Source organism: Taurulus bubalis (genome assembly GCF_910589615.1).
Source record: "Taurulus bubalis genome assembly, chromosome: 14".
NCBI lineage: Eukaryota > Metazoa > Chordata > Actinopteri > Perciformes > Cottidae > Taurulus > Taurulus bubalis.
This window is the reverse complement of record NC_136602.1, coordinates 25,836,126-25,860,332: the sequence shown is the minus strand read 5'-3', so window position 1 is coordinate 25,860,332 and position 24,207 is coordinate 25,836,126. Positions and strand designations below refer to the sequence as shown.

At 44.8% G+C, this 24,207-nt stretch overlaps 3 protein-coding genes across 3 annotated transcripts; all 3 read left to right on the top strand.

Annotated features, from left to right (window-relative positions):
• The first annotated feature begins 2,270 nt into the window (after positions 1 to 2,270).
• On the top strand, positions 2,271 to 14,207 carry hells (helicase, lymphoid specific). The gene is made up of 22 exons (XM_079229292.1): positions 2,271 to 2,336; positions 2,962 to 3,080; positions 3,932 to 4,054; positions 4,252 to 4,290; positions 4,387 to 4,414; positions 4,527 to 4,585; positions 4,678 to 4,719; positions 5,108 to 5,335; positions 6,116 to 6,298; positions 6,424 to 6,561; positions 7,445 to 7,641; positions 7,842 to 7,935; positions 8,747 to 8,908; positions 9,169 to 9,311; positions 10,237 to 10,381; positions 10,476 to 10,559; positions 11,686 to 11,805; positions 11,890 to 12,006; positions 12,095 to 12,254; positions 12,772 to 12,868; positions 12,979 to 13,055; positions 13,603 to 14,207. Exons 1-22 carry the CDS (start codon positions 2,318 to 2,320, stop codon positions 13,686 to 13,688), a joined length of 2,460 nt encoding a protein of 819 aa, XP_079085418.1. The 5' UTR covers positions 2,271 to 2,317; the 3' UTR covers positions 13,689 to 14,207.
• A 1,672-nt stretch (positions 14,208 to 15,879) lies between these two features.
• calhm3 (calcium homeostasis modulator 3) lies at positions 15,880 to 18,682 on the top strand (the record flags this gene model as incomplete). Its single annotated transcript, XM_079229317.1, has 4 exons — positions 15,880 to 16,166; positions 16,603 to 16,730; positions 16,843 to 16,970; positions 18,221 to 18,682. 4 exons carry the CDS (start codon positions 15,880 to 15,882, stop codon positions 18,680 to 18,682), a joined length of 1,005 nt encoding a protein of 334 aa, XP_079085443.1.
• A 2,330-nt stretch (positions 18,683 to 21,012) lies between these two features.
• LOC306746854 (calcium homeostasis modulator protein 2-like) lies at positions 21,013 to 22,771 on the top strand (the record flags this gene model as incomplete). The annotated part of the gene is made up of 2 exons (XM_079229833.1): positions 21,013 to 21,621; positions 22,340 to 22,771. The coding sequence occupies exons 1-2, from the start codon at positions 21,070 to 21,072 to the stop codon at positions 22,769 to 22,771; spliced, it is 984 nt and encodes a 327-aa protein (XP_079085959.1). The 5' UTR covers positions 21,013 to 21,069.
• Between the last annotated feature and the right edge of the window lie 1,436 nt (positions 22,772 to 24,207).

Sequence of the window (24,207 nt, the reverse complement as noted above, 5' to 3'; positions counted from 1 at the left end):
AAATAAAACCTTTTTCTTTCCCTTTTATTTTGTTATTGTGTCATGTGACAAAGATGGAAACGAGTGAGTGAGATTGGAGAGACGAGAGCTGGTGCTGTCAAAAGGTTTGTTGTGTTGGAAGACAGAAAGTGATCCTGGATATTGTTGAGCTGTCTTGGCTGACACGCCTCTTCAATGGCTCATGGGGGGGGGGACAGTGCCCATGGACTGGCAGACCGGGGTGGTGGTTCCCATCTTCAAGAAGGGGGAACGGAGAGTGTGCTGAACTATCGGGGAATCACACTACTCAGCCTCCCGGGGAAAGCTTATGCCAGGGTGCTGGAAAGGAGGCTCCGACCGCTTGTCGAACCTCAGATTCAAGACCAGCAGTGCGGATTCCGTCCCGGCCGTGGAACAGTGGACCAGCTCTTTACCCTTGCAAGACTACTGGAGGGGTCCTGGGAGTTTACCCAACCAGTCTACATGTGCTTTGTAGACCTGGAGAAGGCTTTCGACCGGGTCACTCTGAGGGTTTTGAGGGGGGTGCTGTGGGAGTATGGGATGCCGGACCCGCTGCAACGCCTGCAGTATCTGTGTTCATATTCTCGGTAATCAGTCAGAAACGTTCCCGGTGGGTGTTGGCCTCCGCCAGGGCTGCCCTTTATCAACGGTCCTAGACTGAGGATATCTAGGCGCAGCCGGGGGGCGGAGAATGTCAGGTTCCGGGTTCTAGGGGTCGCCTCTGCTGTTAGCAGTTGATGTGGTCCTGTTGTCCTGCTCGGACCGAGACCTCCAGCCTTCACTGGGGCATTTTGCAGCCGCGTGTGCAGGCCATGGTGCTCTGCCGGAAAACCAGTGGATTGCTCCCTCCAGGTGGGGATAGAATGCCTACCCAAGCGAAGGAGTACCTCGGGGTCTAAAGGACAAATCCTCATCAAAAATAACTTCAAGATTCATTATGATGGTGCTGGATGCCAGGACAATGCCATCTAGAGAAACTATATCATTAGATAATTGATTTTGGAGGTTCTCTGGGAGGAGTAAAACATCAGGAAGGTGCAGGTCACCCGGGTTTTGATGTCTTCAAGACATCAGAACCTCATTAAGGCAGACAATTTGATTTTAAATTGAAACTGGAAAAAAGCCATCATTCAGGATGAATTATTAATATGTTTTTCTTATACACAGTCTATGATCTCAACCCTCTTGACTACTGTACCTCCCTAAAATTCATTTAGTTTTATGAATGCATGCATTTGCTCATAAGCGTAGTTTGTCATTTATTGCTGCTTTAAAAAAATAAAAATGCACGTGATATATGATGACCTTTTTAACCCAATATAATGAAGTATTAATATAATTTTACAGGTAACCATCTCGCGGGAAATATCAGATTAGGTGTGGCACATATTTCCGCTCAGAGGGGGGGCTGTGTTATGAAATTATTTTATTTGTCCATTACATCTTCCATAGACTGATTTACATTATGTTTTTGAAACTAAAATTCATTAGTCCTTCAACTAATTTTCTTTATTCCCGTGTTTGTAGTAGCTTCTTAGATACGATTATATCTACTCTCCAACCACACAACCCTATTTAACTTGCAGTAGTTTCGTCCAGAGTGGCGCGAAATGTTATAGCTCCGCCCACAAGGACACCCCTAGCTGCGTCAAGCGAGCCGAACTCCTGTGTGAAGAAAGCGGAAGTGATGCTTGGAAAATAAAAGAGTCTTAAGGCAGCTCTCGCGTGACGGTTTTATTTTGAAAGGCATGGACCGGACACGTGCTCCTCGTTTGTGTTCGCTTATCGTGCCTCAGTACCACACGCTGTGCTTTCTGGAGAGCAGCAGAGTGGACGTGAAAGAGTCGAACTAACGTGTTATTATAGATTGTTGTGTAGTTTCAGATACGGCAATACTTGTGGAGTTCATTTTGAATATCCGCCGCCCTGCGCACCGAGAAAGGACGTTGAAAGTTAGAAGTTAGCGTTATTTCAGAGAGTTATCGTGATATTACTCCCCGAATCACCTGCTCGTGCAACGTTGCTTGCAAAAAATAATATATATATACAACCGTTATATATATTTTGTTTGTTTTCTGTCACCGAAAACGTTAACTAGCAGCCGCCTGCTCCGCTGTTGGCAACAATGAGCCGGTAAGTGAACTCGTTTTACTTCTGATGTTCATTGACGGACACAACAAACATGTCGGTTTAACGTCAACGTTAAATAATTGTCCCCCTGGGTTTGATTCCCGCTGACAGCGCGAAGGAAGAGAGCCGGAGTCGATCCCCTCACTGCCCGAAACCCGACGAGTCCGAGGAGCCGCTGGGCACCGCCATGGAGACCGGAGCCGACGGTCAGTCGCAAAGGACCCTGGGAAATCTCCCTTTTCACCATAAAACTTCAGTTTTTAGTTTTTTTTTATAGCATTGAGGCACTTTTTTTTTTTTTTATGTAAAAAGGTCAAAATGGTTATTTCCAGGCCTTTAAAAAAAAAACTTTTTAAATCCAAAAAGTTTAGTAAAAGTCATGTAAATGTGTTATATTCATGTGTTCATGTCGTTCATTTACGCTGATTTTTAACTAATTAATATGCTTTTCAAAGAAAGACGCTCAAAATATAAGCAGGCATACATACAGGCATCTATATAAATGTTTATTCTTTTAATCAAACTATTGTCTCATTCATTTGTGTCATTTAAGGTTTACTGTATGCTTTGTATTCTCATTGTTAGTTTAAATACTACATTTACTCACTTTTTACTGTTTACACCCAGATTTCACTAAATGCTTGGTCATGGAAATTTGGTTTAAAGTCATGGAAATCCATTGGTCAAAATGTGAAGACATTATTTTACCAAATATGTGCTCACATATGGCTATCACTATGAAACTTGAAGTGGGATTTTATTTTGTATTACAAGCTTTCTGAAATGTTATGTCAGCTTAACTCGCTGTTTTCTATGTTTTTTTCTTTGAAGACATCGGTGTAAAATGCGAGAACGAGACCGCCGAGGTGCTCATCACCAAGGAGATGGAGGATGAAGAGAAGAAGCTGATGGAGGAAGGAGAGAGGAAAGAGAAAGAGATGATGGAGAAGGTGTGTTGCTTATTAATTCAGGATGTGTGTTCTCCCTCTGGATTGTTTTATCCTTCATGTGTGTTAAGCTGCACATGAAGTATCAAAAGCTGTCGTATCAGACTGTATGTTAAAGAATTAAGTTATTTTATTAAAAAAGTACACATATGCACAGACTAACTTACCTCAGGGTAAACCGTCACACATTCTAATTGTTATCCCTTTATAATATCACATGGTAGTTATTTGCATAAAAAAGCCCAATCCGAATGAAGAGGACATAAATAATAAAGTTTATTTAAACGTTTGCTTTGATTATAAAAAAAAGGGAATCTTGCCATCAGTAGTTTTTAATCAAGTTTTATTAGCTACTCATGGCTAATGCTAGGAACAGCTCATAATTCCCGTTCTGATATCTATTATATATTGCGGTGAAAAACATCTTACAAATCTTTTTTTTTTTTTTTTACAAGATAACATTTGAACACATCATGAGTTATAATTAACTTTGTCCCACTACTTTAAATGAATCGAGCTTGAACGCATCACAATGATGCAACCTCCGTTAGCTGTTCGCTACGATATTTAGCCAAGCAAGACTGTGCTGCCCAAATGGCAGCTAACGCAAGCTAGCCTCCCCAATGAAAGTGCTAAGTATCCGTGTTTCCCAATGTAGCAGTATCAGGAATGTAGTATAATGCACAAGTGTTCAACCACAGGTACTACTTGTGCCTTTTTGTAGGAGAACCAAATCCTCACAAGTTAGGTACTGAAAGAAAGTCATTCTGGAATGGGTGCAAAGATTTCGCACGGCATCGGCACACGTGTCAAACATGTCGCTGATGTATGGTTACATTTTTTTTGCTCTCTAGGCTCGGCAAACACAGGACAAGGATTCTCACGACATGCGGTTCAAGAGGCTGCAGCACCTGCTCCAGAAGAGCAACATCTACTCCAAGTTCTTGCTGACTAAGATGGAGCAACAACAGACTGAGGTGTGTGTGTGTGTGTGTGTGTGTGTGTGTGTGTGTGTGTGTGTGTGTGTGTGTGTGTGTGTGTGTGTGTGTGTGTGTGTGTGTGTGTGTGTGTGTGTGTGTGTGTGTGTGTGTGTGTGTGTGTGTGTGTGTGTGTGTGTGTGGCCACCTGCTGGCTACGAGCTTAATCACACTTCTTTTATTTGTTCTGCCTGCAGGAGAACGTCAGGCAGGAGAGAGAAAGAAAGGCCAAGAAGGTGAAGAAAGCTTTGCTGCAAAAGAAGAATAGCTGAGCATTAAAGTGTTCTCACTGTATTCATAGATGTTTATTTGTCTTTTTTTTTTTAATGCAGAACACAAACGGTGCTGAGCCGGAGAAAGGTGAGCAGATTTTCTGATATTTGCTCTGATGCTAAATGTAGCATGAAATGCTCCAATAAAAAACACCAGCTTTTAGTAACGAATGTTTTTTATATTTTACTCTATTCCCTAGATAAAAAGAAGAGGAGGAGGGATGACGACTACAAAATTGCAGACGTCATGTCAAAAGAAGTAAGGCATCGTTCGACTTTTCTGTCCGTTTTCTTTAGATTTTATATTTCCTGGTCTCCTCTTATTGGTTCTGCTTGATTTTTGTCTTCTAGGAAATCTTGTCGCAAGCCAAGAAACCAAAAATGGAGCCAGTGGTAATGTTTCTCCTCTTGTGTTTTTGTTCCTTCCGGGTAGATGATATGTCGAGTAGAGATGGGCGATATGGCACATGTGTATTGTGTCACAATAATACAAAATAATAATTCAGACAAGACTCATCACGATTCTTATTCATACAACCAAACTCATGGTTTTTCTCTGTAGCCCAACAAGGTCACAAAACACCAAATTCTGTTCTCAAATGGGACGCGTTCTAGATGTAAAGGCAGCTTTTGGAGGCATTGTTATCGTACACAACCTAATATTGTTATATCGCACAGCCCTAATATGAAGCTATGTAAAGATCAGGAAGATGTAAACTGTGTTTAGAAAAGTACGGTCATTGAACCAACCGTACTTGTGTGCATCAAACCTTCCTTTCAGGACAAGGCGCCGGTCCGGAGGAAACTAGAAGCCGAGGACATCGAGAAGATGTGCGACTCCAACGAGGACATCAAGAACCGCCTGTCGGAGGCGGTGCGCGACAACGCCAATCACCTCCTGCACCCCCACCGCATGGTGAACGGCCAGCCGGTCGCCGCCCAGCAGCCGCAGCTCTTCTCTGGAGGGGTCATGAGGTCGTACCAGATTGAGGGCGCCGAGTGGCTGAGGGTGAGTAGTTGACTGCTCTTCATCGATCATTCATTCATTTGTTTGCTTATTTAATCGAAGATGATGTTTGTAGTCCAGTTACCGTAAAAGTCGTGTTACAAGCCGCTCCTGCCTCCGGTCAGTGTCCCGGCTGTAGCAAGCTAGGAGCAGCGCTAGCTAGCGCTGCTGCTGCTACCGGCCGCTGCTGCTGCTACTGCCCGCGTCCCCTCTGCCCAAGTCGGGTGTCGAGCCTGGTCCCGCTACCTTCGGTGGTTTTCGGGGAGCTAGTGGAAGTTAGCGGGGAAGTATCGGAACGCTAGCAGGAGCCCCAGCTGGCTACAGCAGGGAGCTAACGGGGACACTGACCAAAGGTAGTAGCGGCTCGTAACCCGACTTTCACGGTACTTAGTATGACACTACACAACTTTTTTTTTTTTTTTTTTTTTTTTTTTCACGGATTGAAATCAAGTGAAGTTCGATTGGGAACTTTTAACTGTCTCAATTTAATAGCGGTGCCTCGATGTGACCTCCATCAGTAAACAAGACTTTCTATGTAGCTATTCTTAATGCTTGTCATCGGTGCCACCAGGATGCCGAGCGAAACCGGATGAAATCGAGCAGTTTCACCAGGAGCTTTAGTTCGTTATCGAACTAAAGCTTCAGATACTTGATCGTGTCGCAGCGTTGTCCTGTAGCTTTCTCCACCAGAGTGGAAAAGTGTTTGTGACAAGATTTACAAAAGATTTATTTTGCCTCCTATAGTTTTATTTTGAAGGGAATGATAATAAACGCCGTTCTCAGATGCTGTGGGAGAACGGCATCAACGGCATCCTGGCCGACGAGATGGGACTGGGGAAGACCATCCAGTGCATCGCTCACATCGCCATGATGATAGAGAAGAAGGTGATGGGCCCCTTCCTGGTGGTGGCCCCGCTCTCCACTCTGCCCAACTGGATAAACGAATTCAAGCGCTTCACACCAGAGGTAGGAGCTGACTTCTTGCCTTTTGGCTCGTGGAACTGTGGACGGCTTTCTTTGTCGGACCGGTCCCTTAAACACACAGGAGTTGTAGATTTGCAGGTGTAAAATAGTCGTGTTGTAATTCCCAGGTGTCGGTGCTGATCTACCACGGCCCGCAGAGGGCCACGGTGCTGAAGCAGATCCGCAGACCTCAGGGGCCCCTCAGCATGTGCCCTGTGGTGATCACCTCCTTCGAGATTGCCATGATTGACAGGAAGTTCCTACAGGTAACTTCCTGCTCCTCCTTCACCAAACGGTTCTTCTACTGACTTGCATGCAGGTTCTTAAAGGGACCGCAACAGAATAATTGTAGTTTTGTATAGAGAGCTGCTTCAGCGTATGAACCGCCCCACAAACGTGTCCTAGACTCTGAGGGCAGCGAGTGGAAACCGATCTCTCCCTCACAAACTGGGGTCGGGTCTTCTTTGATGTAGGACGCCATGCCGACGCCTTCAAAATGGCGACACAACGACCGATCTTGAAAAGCCACGCCTGTGGGTGCCGTGTGTCCTCACGGTTTATGACTCGATTGCTCACTAGCGCACAAAACTGAAAAACAGGCATCAGCGTATACTTCCTGTAGTGTTCAGGGTAAACTATAGTAGTCAGGAATACATATTTTATGCATATTTGTCCATCTTCAGCTAAACCATTACCTCGTCAATCCGCCAGCTATATTTTGGGGGGCTTCTACACTCCTATGGACCGACATTTCATTCAAGATTATCAGCAGAATTTTGTTTTTATCCAAATAACCATCTTGGGTAATAATAACTAAGTAAAAAGATAACATTTAGAATTTGCGAGGGATATTATTATTTTAATTGTTTCCAGAACGGAGGTGAAAGAAGTGCTTTTCTTTTTCATATCTGATTATGAACTCACTATCTTTATGTGTTTTGACTGATCAAATAAAACAAATAATTTGGATGACAACAGCTCAGGACGGTTGGAAATACCAGCGGCACCCTTCACCGTTTTCTGACATTTTATAGATAAATTGATCAATCGTAAAGTCAGCTTTAATGCAGATGATTGAGTCTCCGCCTTATGTCACCGTTCTCGTGAGTGTCGTGTAAGAAGCCGGGTCGTTTCTCTGCTCCGCTCCAGCGCTTCCATTGGAAGTACCTGATAGTGGACGAGGGCCACAGGATCAAAAACCTCAACTGCCGGCTGGTGCGGGAGCTGAAGCTGCTGCCCACCGACAACAAGCTGCTGCTGACCGGCACGCCGCTGCAGAACAACCTGGCCGAGCTCTGGTCCCTCCTCAACTTCCTCCTGCCAGAGGTCTTCGACGACCTCAAGAGGTACAGAGCCGGTTTTCATGTTGTTCCCGAGTGCTGGTTCCAGTGACGCGCCAAGTTATCTCCCCAGTTCTGTGTCAGGCGAATATGTAGCAAATCAGTATCGAGTGTGTACTCTTCTTTTAACTTACTTCATGTCGCTGACTGTTCAGCTTCAAGTCGTCGCTCAGGGTTAACCCTTTCTCCGCCCGTCTGCTGCGCAGCTTCGAGTCGTGGTTCGACATCAGCACCATCAGTGAAGCGGAGACCGTGGTGGCGACTGAGCGAGAGCAGAACATCCTGAGCATGCTGCACCAGGTCAGTCCTCCTGAACATCACTGCACAGTGCAACCTATTGCAATTACCTCAACATGCTATCCTGTGTTTGAGTGATAGCATTAGCATTGGTGTGTGTGTGTGTGTGTGTGCATGTATCATGGATGTCTCATGTTTCTGTCCTCAAGACACAAACATGCTTTATTTTGTAACATATCACATTATAAACTGTATTATTAACATTCATATCAACATTTTTTGAATGGTGAATTTATCCCCTTTTGATGTGTCCACACCAAACGCATAGCAAACTTGTATTTCGTGTGGGATGATTTCATAACGGTCAACGCATGGCCGTTAATTTGCGATCGTCAGTATTTGCATAACATCCAGAGCAGATTCCCACAAGAACTGTATAACTCTGTTTAAATCATAAACTATCTATGGTATGAACAATAACATCGCTGGCGTATATGACCCTGGGTTACGCTATTCTGAGTGTTGATGGAGCAGCTCCAATGTTAGCGTAGCCTAGCGCTGACTGATCGAAACTCCATTAAATATAAACGAGCGTTATACAAGGTGTCTGCTCGTCCTCTTGCATTCATTATTATTATTTTTTAGCATCCGTTTATTATGCTTTTTGCACCTTGGGGGGGATTTCTTTGAAATTTGCCACAAACGTCCACCTGGACTCGGATGTGGAACCGATTTAGAATTTGGTTGGTCAAAGGTTTGATCCTCGCCTTTTGTTGTGAACACAGCGTTGGGGTTTTCTCTGCACACAGGAAGGGAGGAAGGGAGGAAGGGGGGAAAAGTTTCATTTTTCCTAAAGGTTTTCTCATCGTTTCAGATCCTGACTCCGTTCCTGCTGAGGAGGCTGAAGTGCGACGTGACGCTGGAGATTCCTCCGAAGAAGGAGATCATTGTGTACGCTCCTCTGACGGCCAAGCAGGAGGCCTTTTACACCGCCGCGGTCAACAAAACCCTCGCCAAGATGCTGGGCCAGGAAAAGGTCTGTGACAACTGAATTGGTCTCTGTGGGTTTATTCTCCATCAGCTCTGTTGATGAATACTCTTTCAGCCTTTTGTCAGGTCAGCACATTGCATTTTTGCAGATGTACAGTTAAAGTTCCATTCTGCAAATCTTCCTTTCTCAAGATAAAGTTTATTTTTACATCTCATGTAAAACACTGAGGTTAGCGACGGGCGTCTGAGCTCGGCCCTCCATCAGTGCAGTCCAGTAAAGAGCCCAAATGGTGTGGGTCCGTTCAGGCGGAGGCTCCCGTGGTGCTGATGGCGAACGGGCGGCCGAAGCGCGGCAGTCGAAAGGTGGTGGACTACGAGGAGCGAGACGGGGACACGCCGTACGACCTGGAGAAATACCTGGAGATTGTCCGCAAGGAGCATGAGCAGAGGTCAGCGCACGACAAATAAAATGAATAGATTACTCAACGTGGGTTTCATTGATCTACCTTAGTATCTTATCTACCACTTGCTTATTGATTTATTTTCATGGATCTTAATAGTCTGTTTTTCGTTCTCAGCTACGTAAACTGTATGTTTTTAAAAAATGGTTCTTCGACAACCCGTGCCATGTTTTGAAGGCCCGTCGTCTACAAAGACGAGACGCACAACCCGTGGCTGCGCATTAGTCTTAACTTCATATGTTGTGCGGTTGTTGTTGTTGTTTTTTGTGCCCTCAAATCCATTGTTGAAGCTCAGAAAGGTGAGAGACACTGTGGTGGTGTGTAAGCAGGCAGATATCTCTTCTTTCTTCCGTAAAGCATTTTAATGTAGGAGTACCCGGAGCTTTATTGTCATCCCACAGATGCATGGAATCAGGCAGAGAGTAGACACCTTCTGGGCGACAGAGGGAACTCAAACTAAACGTTGCGATATCTCTGTCTGTCTGATGCAGCTTTCTCTTACTTTTCCTCTTGCTTGCGAGGAAACTAAGCAGCGTTTGTAATGAAGTGGAGCTTCTAATGAGGACAAGACACGTCTGTATGAACGGACTCCCTCTACTGGTGAACTGCAGTATTACAACTGTTAAAGCATTGAGAACGCGCTCTAGCACCCGACATGTATATATTTTCCACGTAGCATCAATCATTGTTAGCGTCAACAAGCACGTATCCTACTACTTCCTGTCTTCAAAGTAAAAGCACTTCTTGTTTCCATGCTCAAGTATTAATTTGGACATCAATGCCGTCTACCGTTGGCCGTTGTTCTCTGCCGGCTTCGCCTACTTTCCCCGTCCTGCTCTCGTCCGCTTCTGTAATATCAGTTTTTCCGTCTCCCTGATTCCTTGGCGTAGCTTGACTCCTCTCGTGCCCTCAGCTCGTCTCCGGTGCTGGATGTCCAGACCCCGCTGGACGCCCAGATCAACCTGAAGCTGCGGAACATTTTCATGCTGCTAAAGAAAGCGTGTAACCACCCCTACCTGTTGGAGTACCCGCTGGACCCCGCCACACAGGAGTTCAAGGTAACGCAGACACGCTGGAGCTACAGGTGCCGTTTGAGCTTTGGAGTGTTAGATTTGATTTCCCTCTTCACACACCTGTGCGTACGTCCTGCAGATTGACGAGCAGCTGGTGCAGACCTCTGGCAAGTTTCTCATACTGGACAGACTGCTGCCTGCGCTGAAGGAACGGGGACACAAGGTGAAGTCAGACACGTGTAGTGAAGAATTGAGTCTTTCAACTGTAGTCATGCTCGGTTGCGGTGTAGGTACTTGCATGTAGCCCCTACTAGGTCTGGTAGGAACCTCTTTTTTTCCACCAAAATTAGCATGTATTACGGTATTTGTAAACGCCTGAAAAACGCTAAAATAGGCAGTGGACTTCTTTTCTACGGCGAGCATGACGTGCCATTGCACTCGCCTTTCTGCTTTTTTTCTTCTGCCGTTTAACGTTCGACGGCCGGCACCGGAGGTCTGGTTAGTAAACGGTGACGTGTTACTGGTTACTTATTCAATCTCTTCAAACTCAAACCACAGCTGGTGATTGTTGCAACAGCGGAAAGATACCAAAGGAACTTTTGACGAGTTCTATTTTGTGTCCGTCGAGTTTGATTGAAGCGTGTTTTACGTCCATCAGTGAATGAAGGTCTTGTGGTTTTGAGGAGAAAATATTCTAAATTTAGTGATTCTGATTTTCTTTGGTGGCGGGGACCTAAAGCCTTTATATCGCTCTCTTCAAAGCTAAAAAGGTCCATGAACAAAAAACTGTAATTCTATGACTCACAACACGGAGTACACATGCAACCCTACTTTAAAAAAAGTCTTTCAAAATCTTTCACATCACTGCGACCGGCCAGGATGGGAGTTTCCATTTGGAAAACCCCAGAAAAGAACCCAGATGGAGTTTACCTTCAGTCCAACAAGAGATGTACTTCTCTACCCGTTTAAATATACTTTAATGTTATTGTCACTCCTGGCGATCAACATGAATACGATCAAACCAATGATTTTCATCCAGATGTTGGGTAGACGACAAATATCGCTTTGCAGTTGGAACACAAAGCGTGCAAATCTGTTGAGAATCGAATAATTTTGGCATGAAAATAAGCCATTTTTTGCAAAGAAAACTAATATATACATTATAGTTATTGTAAAGGTTAAGCCTATCAAAGACTTGTGTGTATTACCATTATAATTCTGCAGTAAAGCACTGTCTGCACTGTAAGCCCTACTGCGGTGTCAACCATCATGTTTCCATGCTGTTTGTCGTCTAGAGTAGATTCCATCCTCTGACTTGTTTGTGTGATTGACTCGCCGTTGCGGTTCAGGTTCTGATCTTCAGTCAGATGACGTCCATCCTGGACATCCTGGTGGATTACTGCTATCTGCGGCGCTTCCAGTACAGCCGACTAGACGGCAGCATGTCCTACTCGGACCGAGACATAAACGTGAGTTTTGGACCGACGAGCTCGGCGGACGCCGGCGTGCCTCCGATCACTGTCTTCATGGAGTTGTTTGTCGTCCTCCTCCAGATGACCAAGTTCGCCAAAGATCCTGAGGTGTTCCTCTTCCTGCTGAGCACCAGGGCCGGAGGACTCGGCATCAACCTGACGTCCGCCGACACCGTCATCATCTTCGACAGTGACTGGGTGGGTGCAGAGCAACAAAGTGTGGCGAACCTGTTTCTGAAAGCGGGGTCCGCCGCTGTGTGCTGATTCCTCGCTCCGCCTTCCTCAGAACCCCCAGGCAGACCTGCAGGCTCAGGACCGCTGCCACCGCATCGGGCAGACCAAACCGGTGGTTGTGTACCGGCTGGTCACGGCCAACACCATCGACCAGAAGATCCTGGAGAGGGCCTCGGCCAAGAGGAAGCTGGAGCAGATGGTCATCCACAAGAGTGAGTGGCGGCACTTCAAAGAGGAACTGTTTTGGTTTTTAAGTGTCTTAAAACAAATATTTGTGATATTTGTACATTGAACAATGTATAAAACCTCAATTATTTATATCTTTTACAATTTATTTTCTATCGATTACGTCTCTGGTAGCGGCAGCAACCTGTCAATCACAGTAAGCCGGCCTTGAAGCTGTAATTTCACTCTAAATGAACATCATGCTGCATTGAAGAAGACTTGAAATTAGAGATTGAGACATAAACTCATGTTTACAATGTTTACTGAGGTAAAGGCCCGGTTTCAACCAGTAGAGGGCAGTCACTATGCATATTTGTAACGCGTAGAATCCAAATACTTTGCACTGAAATTTCAACAAACACTAGCATACATTGGTTTCAGCTGAACCACAGGAGAGTAGTAGTATTTGACATATACAGTTTGATCTCATCCAGCACGGTGGTCTGAAGTTTGTCCAAATGTGGACTTGCGATGACCGTTTCTCTTGTTGCTTGTCCTCCACAGATAAGTTCAAAGGCGGGAAGGCGGCCCTGAGCCTCAGCAAGAGCTGCATCGACCTGGATGAGCTGGTGCTGCTGCTCAAAGCCAGAAGCACGGAGAAGTGAGGATTAAAGGATTAAAGTGTTTCAAGAACATAAAGACGAACCAAAAGCTGTGCCTTTTTTAACCGGGAGCGAACAGAAGGTTGACGTTTGTCTTCGTCCCTCTCAGGGCGGTGAAAGCATCGAGGGGGAAGGTGATCAGCGACAAGGACCTGGAGCTTCTGCTGGATCGCAGCGACTTGCTGGGTGAGGAAACGCAGACACCCCATGATCTGTGGATCTATTTGATCAATGAGTGGTCCTCAACGGAAAAGGAAGTGGGAACCCTGGAGGAACCCGACTATACGCCTTACTGCTGCCACTCAGTGGTGTTTTTTGTTTTTTTTAAACAATGTCCTAGAAAAGCCTTTACACACTCAGGTTTATCGTTGTTGTAGTATTTTCACACAGACCCAAAAAAAGGACTTAATTTGTCGCACCACAAATGAAGGAATGAACTAATCCAGTTGTTTCACAATCCTCATAAAAAACAACAAGGAGGCTCCGTGGTCGAAACCAAGACGTAGGCGTCTAGATCTGCTCTTTCTGTTCTTACCTTTCACAATAAAAGCCCGGAGACATAAGACTCAAGTTTTGGTCATGAGGGTGAACTGACTTCAAACGTCACAGTACACGTTCTATCTACATTGATAACTCCTTGTGATTCCTCTCTCACTGTTCTGATGTTTGGGCGCTGAGCTTTTCACTGTTTTTGAACCCGTGAACTGATGTGAAGTACCACTTGTGTTTTCAGACCAAGCAAAGGAGAACGTGAAGAAAGAGAAGGCGGGAGTCTTCAGAGTGATCGATGCCAAAGAGTCGGAGATCACGTTGACCTGAGACCACTCGGTTATGAACGAGTGAGCACAGTTCTCTTCTGACGAAAAGAACGAACATGAAGCTGCACCAGACGGCTCACAACCGTACAAGAGAAGATATCCTGAAACTGCTGTTCTTTCCTGTCTTACTTTAACTTTCTTGATAGTACTAAAGTCTTTTTTTGTTTAACCACTGTACCCCGTTTTTATTAAGCTATCATTTAGGTTTTTAATGGCCACCATTTGATATTTCACCCATTTTCATGCTAAAAGATGAAGAGAGAGATTCCGTTTGCTGCAATCCAAATGTGTGACTGGCTGGATGCTTTCTTCCCTTTCAGGTAGTTCACTTAGAACATGATTATTTTTGTTGAGACTTTGTTCTCTCAAAGTGTTCTACGCACCTGTTTTACTAGAAGTAGTGACACATTGTAGTCTGGTTAGTCGGCCATTTCAAAACCGATGATTCATGTTGTAATCAAAGCACTTTCCTGCAGGTTAAGCATACATGTCTGTTTTTATATATGAATAAACTGTGATTCCATAACTTGTATGTTGTGGTTTTTCGCGGCTTAAAAGCACATTGGTGCTCCAAAGGTACGTTCCAAGGTGGTAATAAAATAGTTTCCTATCCAAACCGAGCTTCCATCCGCCGTACTCGTAAATCTACTCCAGTACAGGTTATTGCTGGCCATTCATAGCCAAGATATGGATTAAGGGAGAAATATTAATAAGTTTCATGTATTGAACATCTGTTGAATAAATCGTCAGCTATGGGCCGACTTTAAAAGTAGCTTACAACATTTTTGAATAAACAAGCCTACTTGCACATTAGCCTTTTCACATTTCCATTCTCATTTTTCTGTACATATATATCACTTCACTTTGAAGCTAGGAAGCTTTATGAATACGGCCCCTGGTCTTTTCAAGCTACATGCCATTTTAATGGCATTTTTCATTCAAAGCTTTATTGCAGTAACAAAATATGTTGTTGCCAAACAGTTTACAGAAGATTCCCATATGTTTACATATTACAGTTCATATTAAACACAAGCAAAACACATTTAATTATACTAGTCTATACTGGGATTGCTATTCAATACAATTTTAGGCCATTTAATACCAGAGATCCTCCCATCCATCCAGCCACCATCCATCGTCAAACAAACGATCATCACATGGTCAAATGAGAGCGACGGGGAGATCAGTCAGATGAGGTGGACGGAGATAAAGGCTGTAATGCTTAGCAAGCATATTAGACAATCTGGTGGAGAATGGAAATGAGCCGTATATGTACTGCACCACTAGGCTTTAGTGGGGGCAGAGGAGGTCAGGTGATGGGCTCAATGTAGGACATGAAGAACAAAGACAGTTGAGGACTCATGACTGAGTTGGTAAGTAGCACAGAGCAGATAGCTGTGGCGCTAGAATCATTTCACTGTCTGTCTGTCCACCAAATAAAGTGCAGGCATGTTTACAACACATTTGATCGTCTCTGACTGTTCATCTCGACCCAATGGATCATACCCAAAAGAAATGAGAGTGTAAACTATGAGCTATGCTTTAGTAATATGAAAAGAAGTGTGAACGTTAGATAGTCCTGATGAGCTGGTGGCACCTTGCATGGTAGCTCCTCCCATCAGTGTATGAATGGGTGAATGATGTCATGTAGGGTTAAAGCGCTTTGAGTGGTCAGAAGAATAGAAAAGAGAAGTACAAGTACAATCTATTCACTATTCACCATTGATCTTCTGCACAGTCCCACATGCTTTGAAGTTGAGTTTCAGGCCCCGTCATGAAAGCTCTACCAGGAACTGCTGCTGTCGCCTGTGATGCGAGGCAGGGTGTGGCCACAGCTCGCTCACCTGCTCACCCTATTCATGCATCTCAGACTCTCCCCGGATCACTGCAGGACTCACTTCCGCACATTCACACAAAAGCTCAGGTTGTTTTCTGAGACTGCTTAAATTGTGGATTTAAGACTTTTCTTCACTAAGGAGTAGTTTTTATTGTGCGGTAAAGAGAATTTACCTTCATGGGCAGATTTTCTTCTGAAAAGCATATTTTTGTAACATTGTTAATCACAACTGGGTCTATGTCTGTTTTCATCACTGGTTGAATTTGAAGAAGAAGAAGAAGAAGAAACAGCAGGAGTTGGATCACATTGCAGTTTTTACTTCCACCCGGAACTTTCTCTACAGTATATTTAAACTATGGATCGTATGAAATTAGCCCTGCAGTACTTTCAGTCCAACTCTCAGTCCATCTCCAATGTAATCTGCATCGTCCTGGCCATAGTCAGTGTCAAGCTGTACACCAGCTTTGACTTTAACTGCCCATGCCTTCCTCAGTTCAACAAGCTGTACTCCCTGGGCGTGATGATCGTCCCGCCCATCATCCTGTTCTTCCTGGGGCTCCTGATCAACCGGCACACGGACATCATGATGGACGAGTGGCTGAGACCCGTTGGAAACAGATCCAAAAATCCCGCTGTGGTTAAGTGAGTCAAAGATCCACTTCCTTATTTAGTAAAATCACCAATTAAAGGGAGTTTGGAGAATGGTCTGTAATAACTATATTTATCTATAATACATCCCTGTATATACTACCTTTAACACCTTTAACACGGTCAGATCCACCCTTTTTACTTTTGGATGCATATTAAATAAGCATTGTTGGACGAATTATATATATATATATATATTACAATCTGTAATTGTTATGCATATGACAATACATAACCTGAAGTTGAAACTTGGAACATTGAGCTAATCCTTTAAATCCAGTATTCATTATGCGCTGTAGATCACCCAAAAACAAATTTAGCAAAACAGGCCAGCAAACAGGGACTGTACTTTTCCTGCATATGCTGCTGACACCATGCTAAAGGTGATCTACAATGTGAGGATGAAGACTTGTCCGACGTCCTCTCCCAGGCACCTGTTCTCAGCCATGCTCCAGAGGGCCATGCTGGCACCTATGGTGTGGATGCTGGTCACTCTGCTGGATGGAAAGGTCTTCGTCTGTGCCTTCAGTGTTAGTGTGGACCCTTCACTCTTCTCGGGTATCGACAAACACATGCAACATGCTTCGTTAGAGGAATACATATTCAATGCAATCTATACCGTTATTGCGTAATTTGTCTGTATGCTGTAACACGTGGTATGTTTTCGCAGGTATGCCCAACAATACAGGTCTGGATGTGATCAGAATCATGGCCAAAGTGCCCTGCAAGGAGGAGGTTATCTTCAATAAAGGCTCTTTCCCCAAAGCGGTCTCTCGCTACGTTCGCTGCTATTCACAAGTAAGCTGTTCCCGCCTCACCATGCATCCACACAAACACATCTTTGTACTTCCCATGTCATGAAGGCCATCAATCAGCAGTTTGCTCTCTAAGAATCAGAATCAGAATCAGAAACCGTTTATTTGCCAGGAATGTTTACACAAACGAGGAATTTAAAGTGACATGTGTGTTTAAGTTAAAAAATGTATGTTAAGTGGGGTGTGACCGGTAAGAAGAAAGAAAAGAAAGATGAAAGAAAAAATAGTCCTGGGGGTGACAGAATCAGTCAGTGCTCTGTTGATGAGCTGTTAGTGAAAAAAAAAAACTGTTAGTGTGGCGTGAGGTCTTGGTCCTGATGGACCTCAGCCTCCTGCCAGAGGGAAGGGACTCAAACAGTTTGTGTCCAGGGTGAGAGGTCAGCTACGATCTTCCTAGCTCACTTCAGAGTCCTGCAAGCGAACAAGTCCTGGAGGGACGGCAAATTGCAGCCAATCACCTCTCAGCAGAGCGGATGATGCGCTGCAGCCTGGCCTTGTCCTTGGCAGTGGCTGCAGCGTGCCAGACGGAGATGGAGGAGCAGAGGATGGACTCAACGATGGCAGTGTAGAATTGCATCATCATTATTTTTGGCAGGTTAAGATCAGGGTCAAGGGTTTACTCCATGTATCCGTCCGATCTATGGGAAGCACAAAGGGATAAAACAACGTATGAGAAAACCTACGGTAAAAGTCGGGTTACAAGCCGCTCCTACCTCCGGTCGGTGTCCCCGCTGTAGCAAGCTGCTAGCTCCCCGTTGCTGCTGCTAGCTCCCCGTTGCTGCTGCCACTGCCCCTCTGCCCGCGTTGGATGTCGAGCCGAGGCTGGTCCCGCTACCAGCGGAGAGCTAGCGGAGCGCTAGCTGGAGCGCTAGCTGGAGCGCTAGCTGGAGCGCTAGCTGGCTACAGCGGGGAGCTAACGGGGACACTAACCAAAGTTAGTAGCGGCTTGTAACCCGACTTTACACAATGCAAGATATACCACCATAGTGCCATCATCAACCATTAAAAACAGACTTTCACATTAAATGCTGATTTCGCATTTGAGGCTGCAATGCTGAATTGTTGCCACGCTGGTCACATGATCAGACTTTTGTAACCTCCACATGTGGGGGTATCGTGAACAATTGGTGCAGCTGACTGACGGCTCTTTGTGGGCTCGTCCCAGTCACTGCAGCAGATGACTGACAGCTGTTGTTGGCTTTTATGTTGGCTAAATGTCCTCGCCCTGTCTAGGCAATCGGCTGGTCCATCCTCCTCTTCATGATCGTGCTGGGAGCCTTGGGACGCCTCATCAAGCCCTATTTCTCCAACCACGCCACCTCCCTGCAGACGAACTACTGGAGCAACTACCTGGACGTGGAGCAGAAGCTCTTCGACGAGACCTGCGTCCTGCACGCCCGCGAGTTCGCCCGCAAGTGCGTGGTGCAGTTCTTCGACGACATGCGGGAGGATGCCGTGCTCCGTCTTCCTTACCCGCTCTTCTTCGACAACCCCCTTGGGGAAAAGCAGAGGGAGTGGGAGGATGAGGAAGATGAGAAACTTCACGGGGTGTCAAGGCAGGAACAGATGGACCAGCTGCTCAACAAGTGGTACTGCAATAAACCGGAGCTGGACGTCACCAGGATAGCCCACAGGCCCAAAACGTGCGTTACCTGGGAGGACTTTAACGGGAAGGCTTTATACTCCGATGTGTAGGACCCACTGTGCTGTAAAGCTGCAGGGTTGATCATGTCACGACTTCCCTACCATGTTCCATGTAGGCTACCTCTGTGTAGCATGGCCAGACGCAGCGTATTGGAAATGCAGAGGTCCGAAATCTGAGCTAACTAGGGGGTTGAGCGGCAATTTTGATCTAAATGTGTGCATTTGAAGTAGTTTGGAGAGCCAAAATGTGGGATAACAGTTTCAAAACCAAGTCAGTTGGCAAAAGCATAAATGATCTGCGGGGAATGATCCACTCTACAATCTGTAAATACAAAAGGGGGTAAAAGGATCACGAAACGTCTGCAAATGAATGTTGGCTGTGTTTAAATAACGTGTGTAAAGTAAAAGCAACTACAGGTCTGTGCTATCTCCTCCTTTGTGTTAACTGTCTCTTTCTCCGTCACTCGGCTCAGTGTTGCTATAGTTTAGTAAAATCGTATACACCTTCTTTATTTCATCCTTATGTTTTGGATTTGATTCATAGAAATGTGTCTCAAACCGTAGAAAAGCTTAAGCAAAATGTGGGTTTTGCAATAATATGTTGATACAATAATACTATATTATTACACTATGATTATGCGAGGCGTTGACTTGTTAAATCGAGCTCATAGATTAAACTGTAAGAACCAAAGAACATATTTCTGTGGTACTAACATAGTTATGCTCATCCTATCATGCTCCAGTGGGCATGACTTGCTCTTCCTCGCTCATCTCCATCACCTTCTCTCTCTTTTCATCCCTCAGTCACCGCGTCGTGTCCCGAGCTTTGATTGACAGTCGTTTCCTTTTCAAGACACAGAAGCTATTGGTCAGAAGATGTCTGTCTGGGGATGAATGGCATCAATCTGAAAGCAGTAACTTTCTCGTTGCCTGTACTTCACTATGCATTGATTCACCGCCTGCCGGGTCTCCTCAAGTTCATGACGTAATCAGAGAACCACGATGTTGAGTAAGGATTTTGTCGTAACGACAAGATCATTGGCCATAAATAAGGTCAAAGGTTCACTTATGATTCAGACATTTCAACTTCATCTCGTGACCTTCATTCAGCCAATGGAGCTGGCACAGATGTACTGGACCGAATGCCAACCTTTCAGCCAGGTGAACATGTGGCTGTACGATGGTCACCACTGTCTCTGGTATCAGATGTGAAGGATCTTGCATTGATCTATGAAATTATTCTGTTTGTTTATATCATGATTGAGGTCTTTAGCTTGATTCCTTTGTGTTTTTGACTTCTAGAAATATAGTATCTCTGAGGTGCAAACCATGCTGCGAGGGTCATTTTGATTTGACTGTTTGGGAGCGAGGGCTGGCTGGGTTTGCATACAGGCTGTCGACATGCAGCTCGTCCACACAGATTGATGGAAACATGCAAATGTACGTTTGGAACCAAGAACCTCAACAGACTCTCACAAAGATACTATTTACTACTTTATTATATTTAGTTTGAGTTCTCAACTTAGCGCTATGGAGCATTTAGCAGCTAAAGACAAATACTACTTCAGAGGAATAATGATGATGCCCCGTAACCGCTGGATGTATAAATAGGTAATTGTTTGCTAATGTGACGGCCTGCAGGGGGAAAGGTGGAGTACACGTGGCAGAGAGCAGAGGTTCAGGTGGAAAAAAACATTTTTTTGGGGATTTCTTTCAAAAGAGAAAGAAGCCTAACCCTTTTTACTTCCTTATTCTTCAATGCCAGTCTAGCTGTTGGGTTAAGCCAGACTCAAACTCACAGTTCCTGGGCTGTCCCACTTTCTTCCTCCTTTTTTTTCGGTCATATGTGACACATGTTTTCAATAACAAACCACATTTTTTTTTTTTTTTTTTTTACACTGGTGAGGAAACTGGAGGGCAGTTCCTAACTGTGAGTCATTCGGTGCCCAGACTGCTCACACAGCCTCAGAGTTGCACGCAAAAGCCGGGACTTCTCATTTCAGACTTATGTATAAAGTTGATTTTTTGTTTTGGACTCCATTTTCCCGCAGTTTTTCCTGACACTGGATGTTGCAAATGGATTATAAGGTCTGAGTCACATGTCCCGCCTTAGGACACTGGCAGAGCGTGAGTTTGCATGACTTTGTTCTTTGTTTTCAATGAAGTGGCAGAATGTATTAAAAAACATCAATCGGAGTATGTTTTTCCGAGTTTTTTGATTGTTCTTTTTTGATTGAGTAACTATGACTTCAGTGTTAGACTTATCTTCCACAACTAAACTGAATCCATTCAGTCCAAAACAGTCATTCAGGCTACAGAAACAGAAACATTTATTTTGTATTCATTTCCTTTTCTTTCTCCGTCTGCAGCCCGACATTCCCGTAAACCAAACTCACAGCTGTGTCGTGTTATTCTCAGTAAAGACCCGACATCCCACCATGGCAGCTACAGCACTCGTCACCGAGAACTTTAAGTTCGTGTCTCTCTTCTTCAAGAGTAAAGATGTGATGATCTTCAACGGTCTGATAGCTCTGGGCACCGTGGCCAGCCAGACTGCTTACAACATTTTCGCCTTCGACTGTCCTTGTTCGTCCGGGAGGAACTACGTCTACGGCCTGGTTGCCATCGGTGTTCCGGCGTTGGCATTGTTGCTTGTGGCAATAATGATGAACAGGACCACGTGGGACCTGGTGTCTGAGTGTCGGCTCAGAAGGTGCCGGAAGCTGTCAGGAGCCTCTGCCTTCGCGCTGCTGGGAGCCGTGGCCGAGCGAGCTGTGGTGGCTCCGATAACGTGGGTAGTCTTCTCTCTGCTGCAGGGCCAGGCGTACATGTGTGCCTTCAGCGAGTTCGTCGACCCCGGCATGCTGGATGGCTTTCCCTCAGGTCAAGGGCCCAAGGTCATGGCGAAATTCCCGTGTCAAGACAGTCTTCCAACAGAGCTGCAAAGCTTCTGGGCCGAAGTTGAGCGACGACTGAAATATGAATCTCAGGTAGGGTAATACTTTATTTTATTTTTTTGCAAGACGGGCTCAGACATTGGTTCAGTGTAGCTATTACAGCTGCTAAATGTTGAATATCGATCAAAAATAAATGTACCTGGAGTCAGGACAAAGTTAGCCTAGTTTAGCATAAAGACTGGAGGCAGATGGGAACAGCGGCTCTGTGCAAAATTCAAAAATACACCTACAGCTGGAACTATTTCTTCATAAACAACTGCTGTATCCATCTGCCGAGTGCTTCTGTGCAGCATCTCTGTCTATAGTTTCCAGATACAATGAGGTCACAGGTTTTGGGCGCAATAGTACCAAACCTGGCACCTCACTGAAGACAAGACTTCAGGAGGCGCTGCACACTGGGACGAGACATAGTTTCATCATGTCGCTTGTTCCTGAAGCTTCACAGTGGAACTTTGATAGCATCTTTGTTTGAAAGTGTGGAACTATTCCCATATTAATGAACTGTACTTTTTTGTCTACTTATTTTAGTATGCAGTCACGATAACATGTTTAGCTTCGTGGCTAAAATGAAAGACATCTCATTCCCAATGTAAGTCTATGGGGGTAAAAGGTCTCTTTGGGCCCAGTGCCATCACAGAGTTCTTCCTGCTGGGTCCTGCTAGAGTAGAAAACCAGCAAACACAAATGTAACTGATCCATTGCCTCAGAACCTTCAGATGGTGTTGACCTCAATGCCCTCCGTTCTTTCCAGGTGATCGGCTGGCTGCTGGTGGCAGCGATGTCGCTGACGGTGTTCCTGATGCTGTGCTTGAAGCGCTGCTCCTCTCCACTTGGCTACCAGCAGGAGAACTACTGGTCCCAGTACCGCTCTAACGAACACACCCTCTTCCAGCGCACTGCGGGTGTCCACGCCCGCCTGCTGGCCGCGGAGAACGTTAAGAGCTTCTTTGGCTTTGTGGCCTTGGAGAACGAGGAGAAGGAGCAGCTGGCTGAGCACCAGAGTGCCGGTCCCATCTGCACCACCAACTGGAACAGGGTGACTGGTGTTTACCTCTACAGGGAGAATAAAGGACTGCCTCTGTACAGCAGGCTCAACAAATGGGCCACGTACAGCTTGGAGAACAATGTGGAGGCCATGGAGAACGAGATGGATATCCGCTTAACGGATCTTTCTGGAAAGTAGTCCGGTGACTGCAGGCTTCAAACTGAGTCGGTCATCAAATAGCAACTACAGTGCAATCCCCTCCATCTTCTCCTTTCCTAAAGTCCCACACACTGTTTCTGCCACATTGCCTTTAGATGGGTTTCGATGAGACCCATTTATTTGGAAGCATGCTGAACCCTTTAGTTCATTATCAATACAACTTGTTAATCCTCGGTTATCCTCCCAGACGGACTCATGGACAGCTGTGGACAGTGTCTGGAAGACTAGTTTGCTAAGCTACCACGCACACGTCTGCTTGGTCACATATCGATGGCCGAGAGCAAAACCTCCTGTCTGAAAAATGCACTTTTTTGAGAATACTCAAAAAGAACTTGTCGTTTTCTTGCAGAATGCTATTTGTTCAGCATTTCCAATACATAATACAAAAAAAGTGCAAATAGGAGGTTTTTCCTGCACTTTTCCTGGATCATTTTGCAGATAGGAGGTTTTGCACTTTGGTCATCGATATGCACATGTGTATTTATATATGTTTGTTTTTGCCATTCAAAGTCTCTGAAAAGTATCCTTTTGATTCACAGAGTTTCAGTGTGATCCAAAAATATGAAATAAAATGTAAAAAATCTAAACATACAGCGCACTGAGGCTCGTTTACCCCTGGTATTAACATGTGGTCTGTGTCTTCATATGTTCACCCTGTGTGTTGACAAGCCCGCCTGCTCGACCTAATTTGCAAATCAAATTTGATCCCAACAGGCTGAGACTAGTCGAGGAGAAAGCGTATTACTACCAGGTATAAATGGGGTCCTAGATAAAGGACTGGGATCAAGCCGGATTCCTCATTGAAAGGTTCAGAGGAAAGTTCCATTTGCAATGTTCCTTTTAAAAGTTAAGTTCCATTAATAAACTAAAAAACAATAAGCGTGGCAGTATAATGTCTCTGTAAATATATTCTCCAGTCCAGCCATCCCGATAGATGTGACATTGAATGTGATCCTAGTTAAGTCACATTGTCCTCTTTGTTATGTGAAGTTCATGACTCAAACATCCTTTTTTAGACTTTTTCATTTCTTTGATGAGGCTGATTACAATCAAGCGTGGTCTCTTGTCATGCAGTCCCCAACATGTGACTTGGGATGGTACCTGTGTTTCTCTACTGATGCTTCATTTAACAGCAAGAATCTGGCAGGACTCCCTATAGACCTTTTTACTAGATTTGAAAATGCTCACAAAGTTTCTGTGCTCAAGACTTTAAGTAGTGTTGGGATAATGTGTTTTAGTGAGGGGGAAAACTCGCTAAATATGATATAGTATATAAAGATATTAAGAAATACGTAATGACCTATAAACACCAGCTGGTTGACGTTAAGTACAGGTGATGTTCATCTTAGCCCTATTGTAGCAGCTATTGACTAATATTATAAGTTATTTTTATTCACAAGTAGTACTGTTTAATT

Coding starts and splice junctions, on each gene's coding strand:
- hells (XM_079229292.1), top strand. Junction 4,415..4,526: donor CGGTGCTGAGCCGGAGAAAG/GTGAGCAGATTT, acceptor TCTATTCCCTAG/ATAAAAAGAAGAGGAGGAGG. Junction 5,336..6,115: donor AGGGCGCCGAGTGGCTGAGG/GTGAGTAGTTGA, acceptor CGCCGTTCTCAG/ATGCTGTGGGAGAACGGCAT.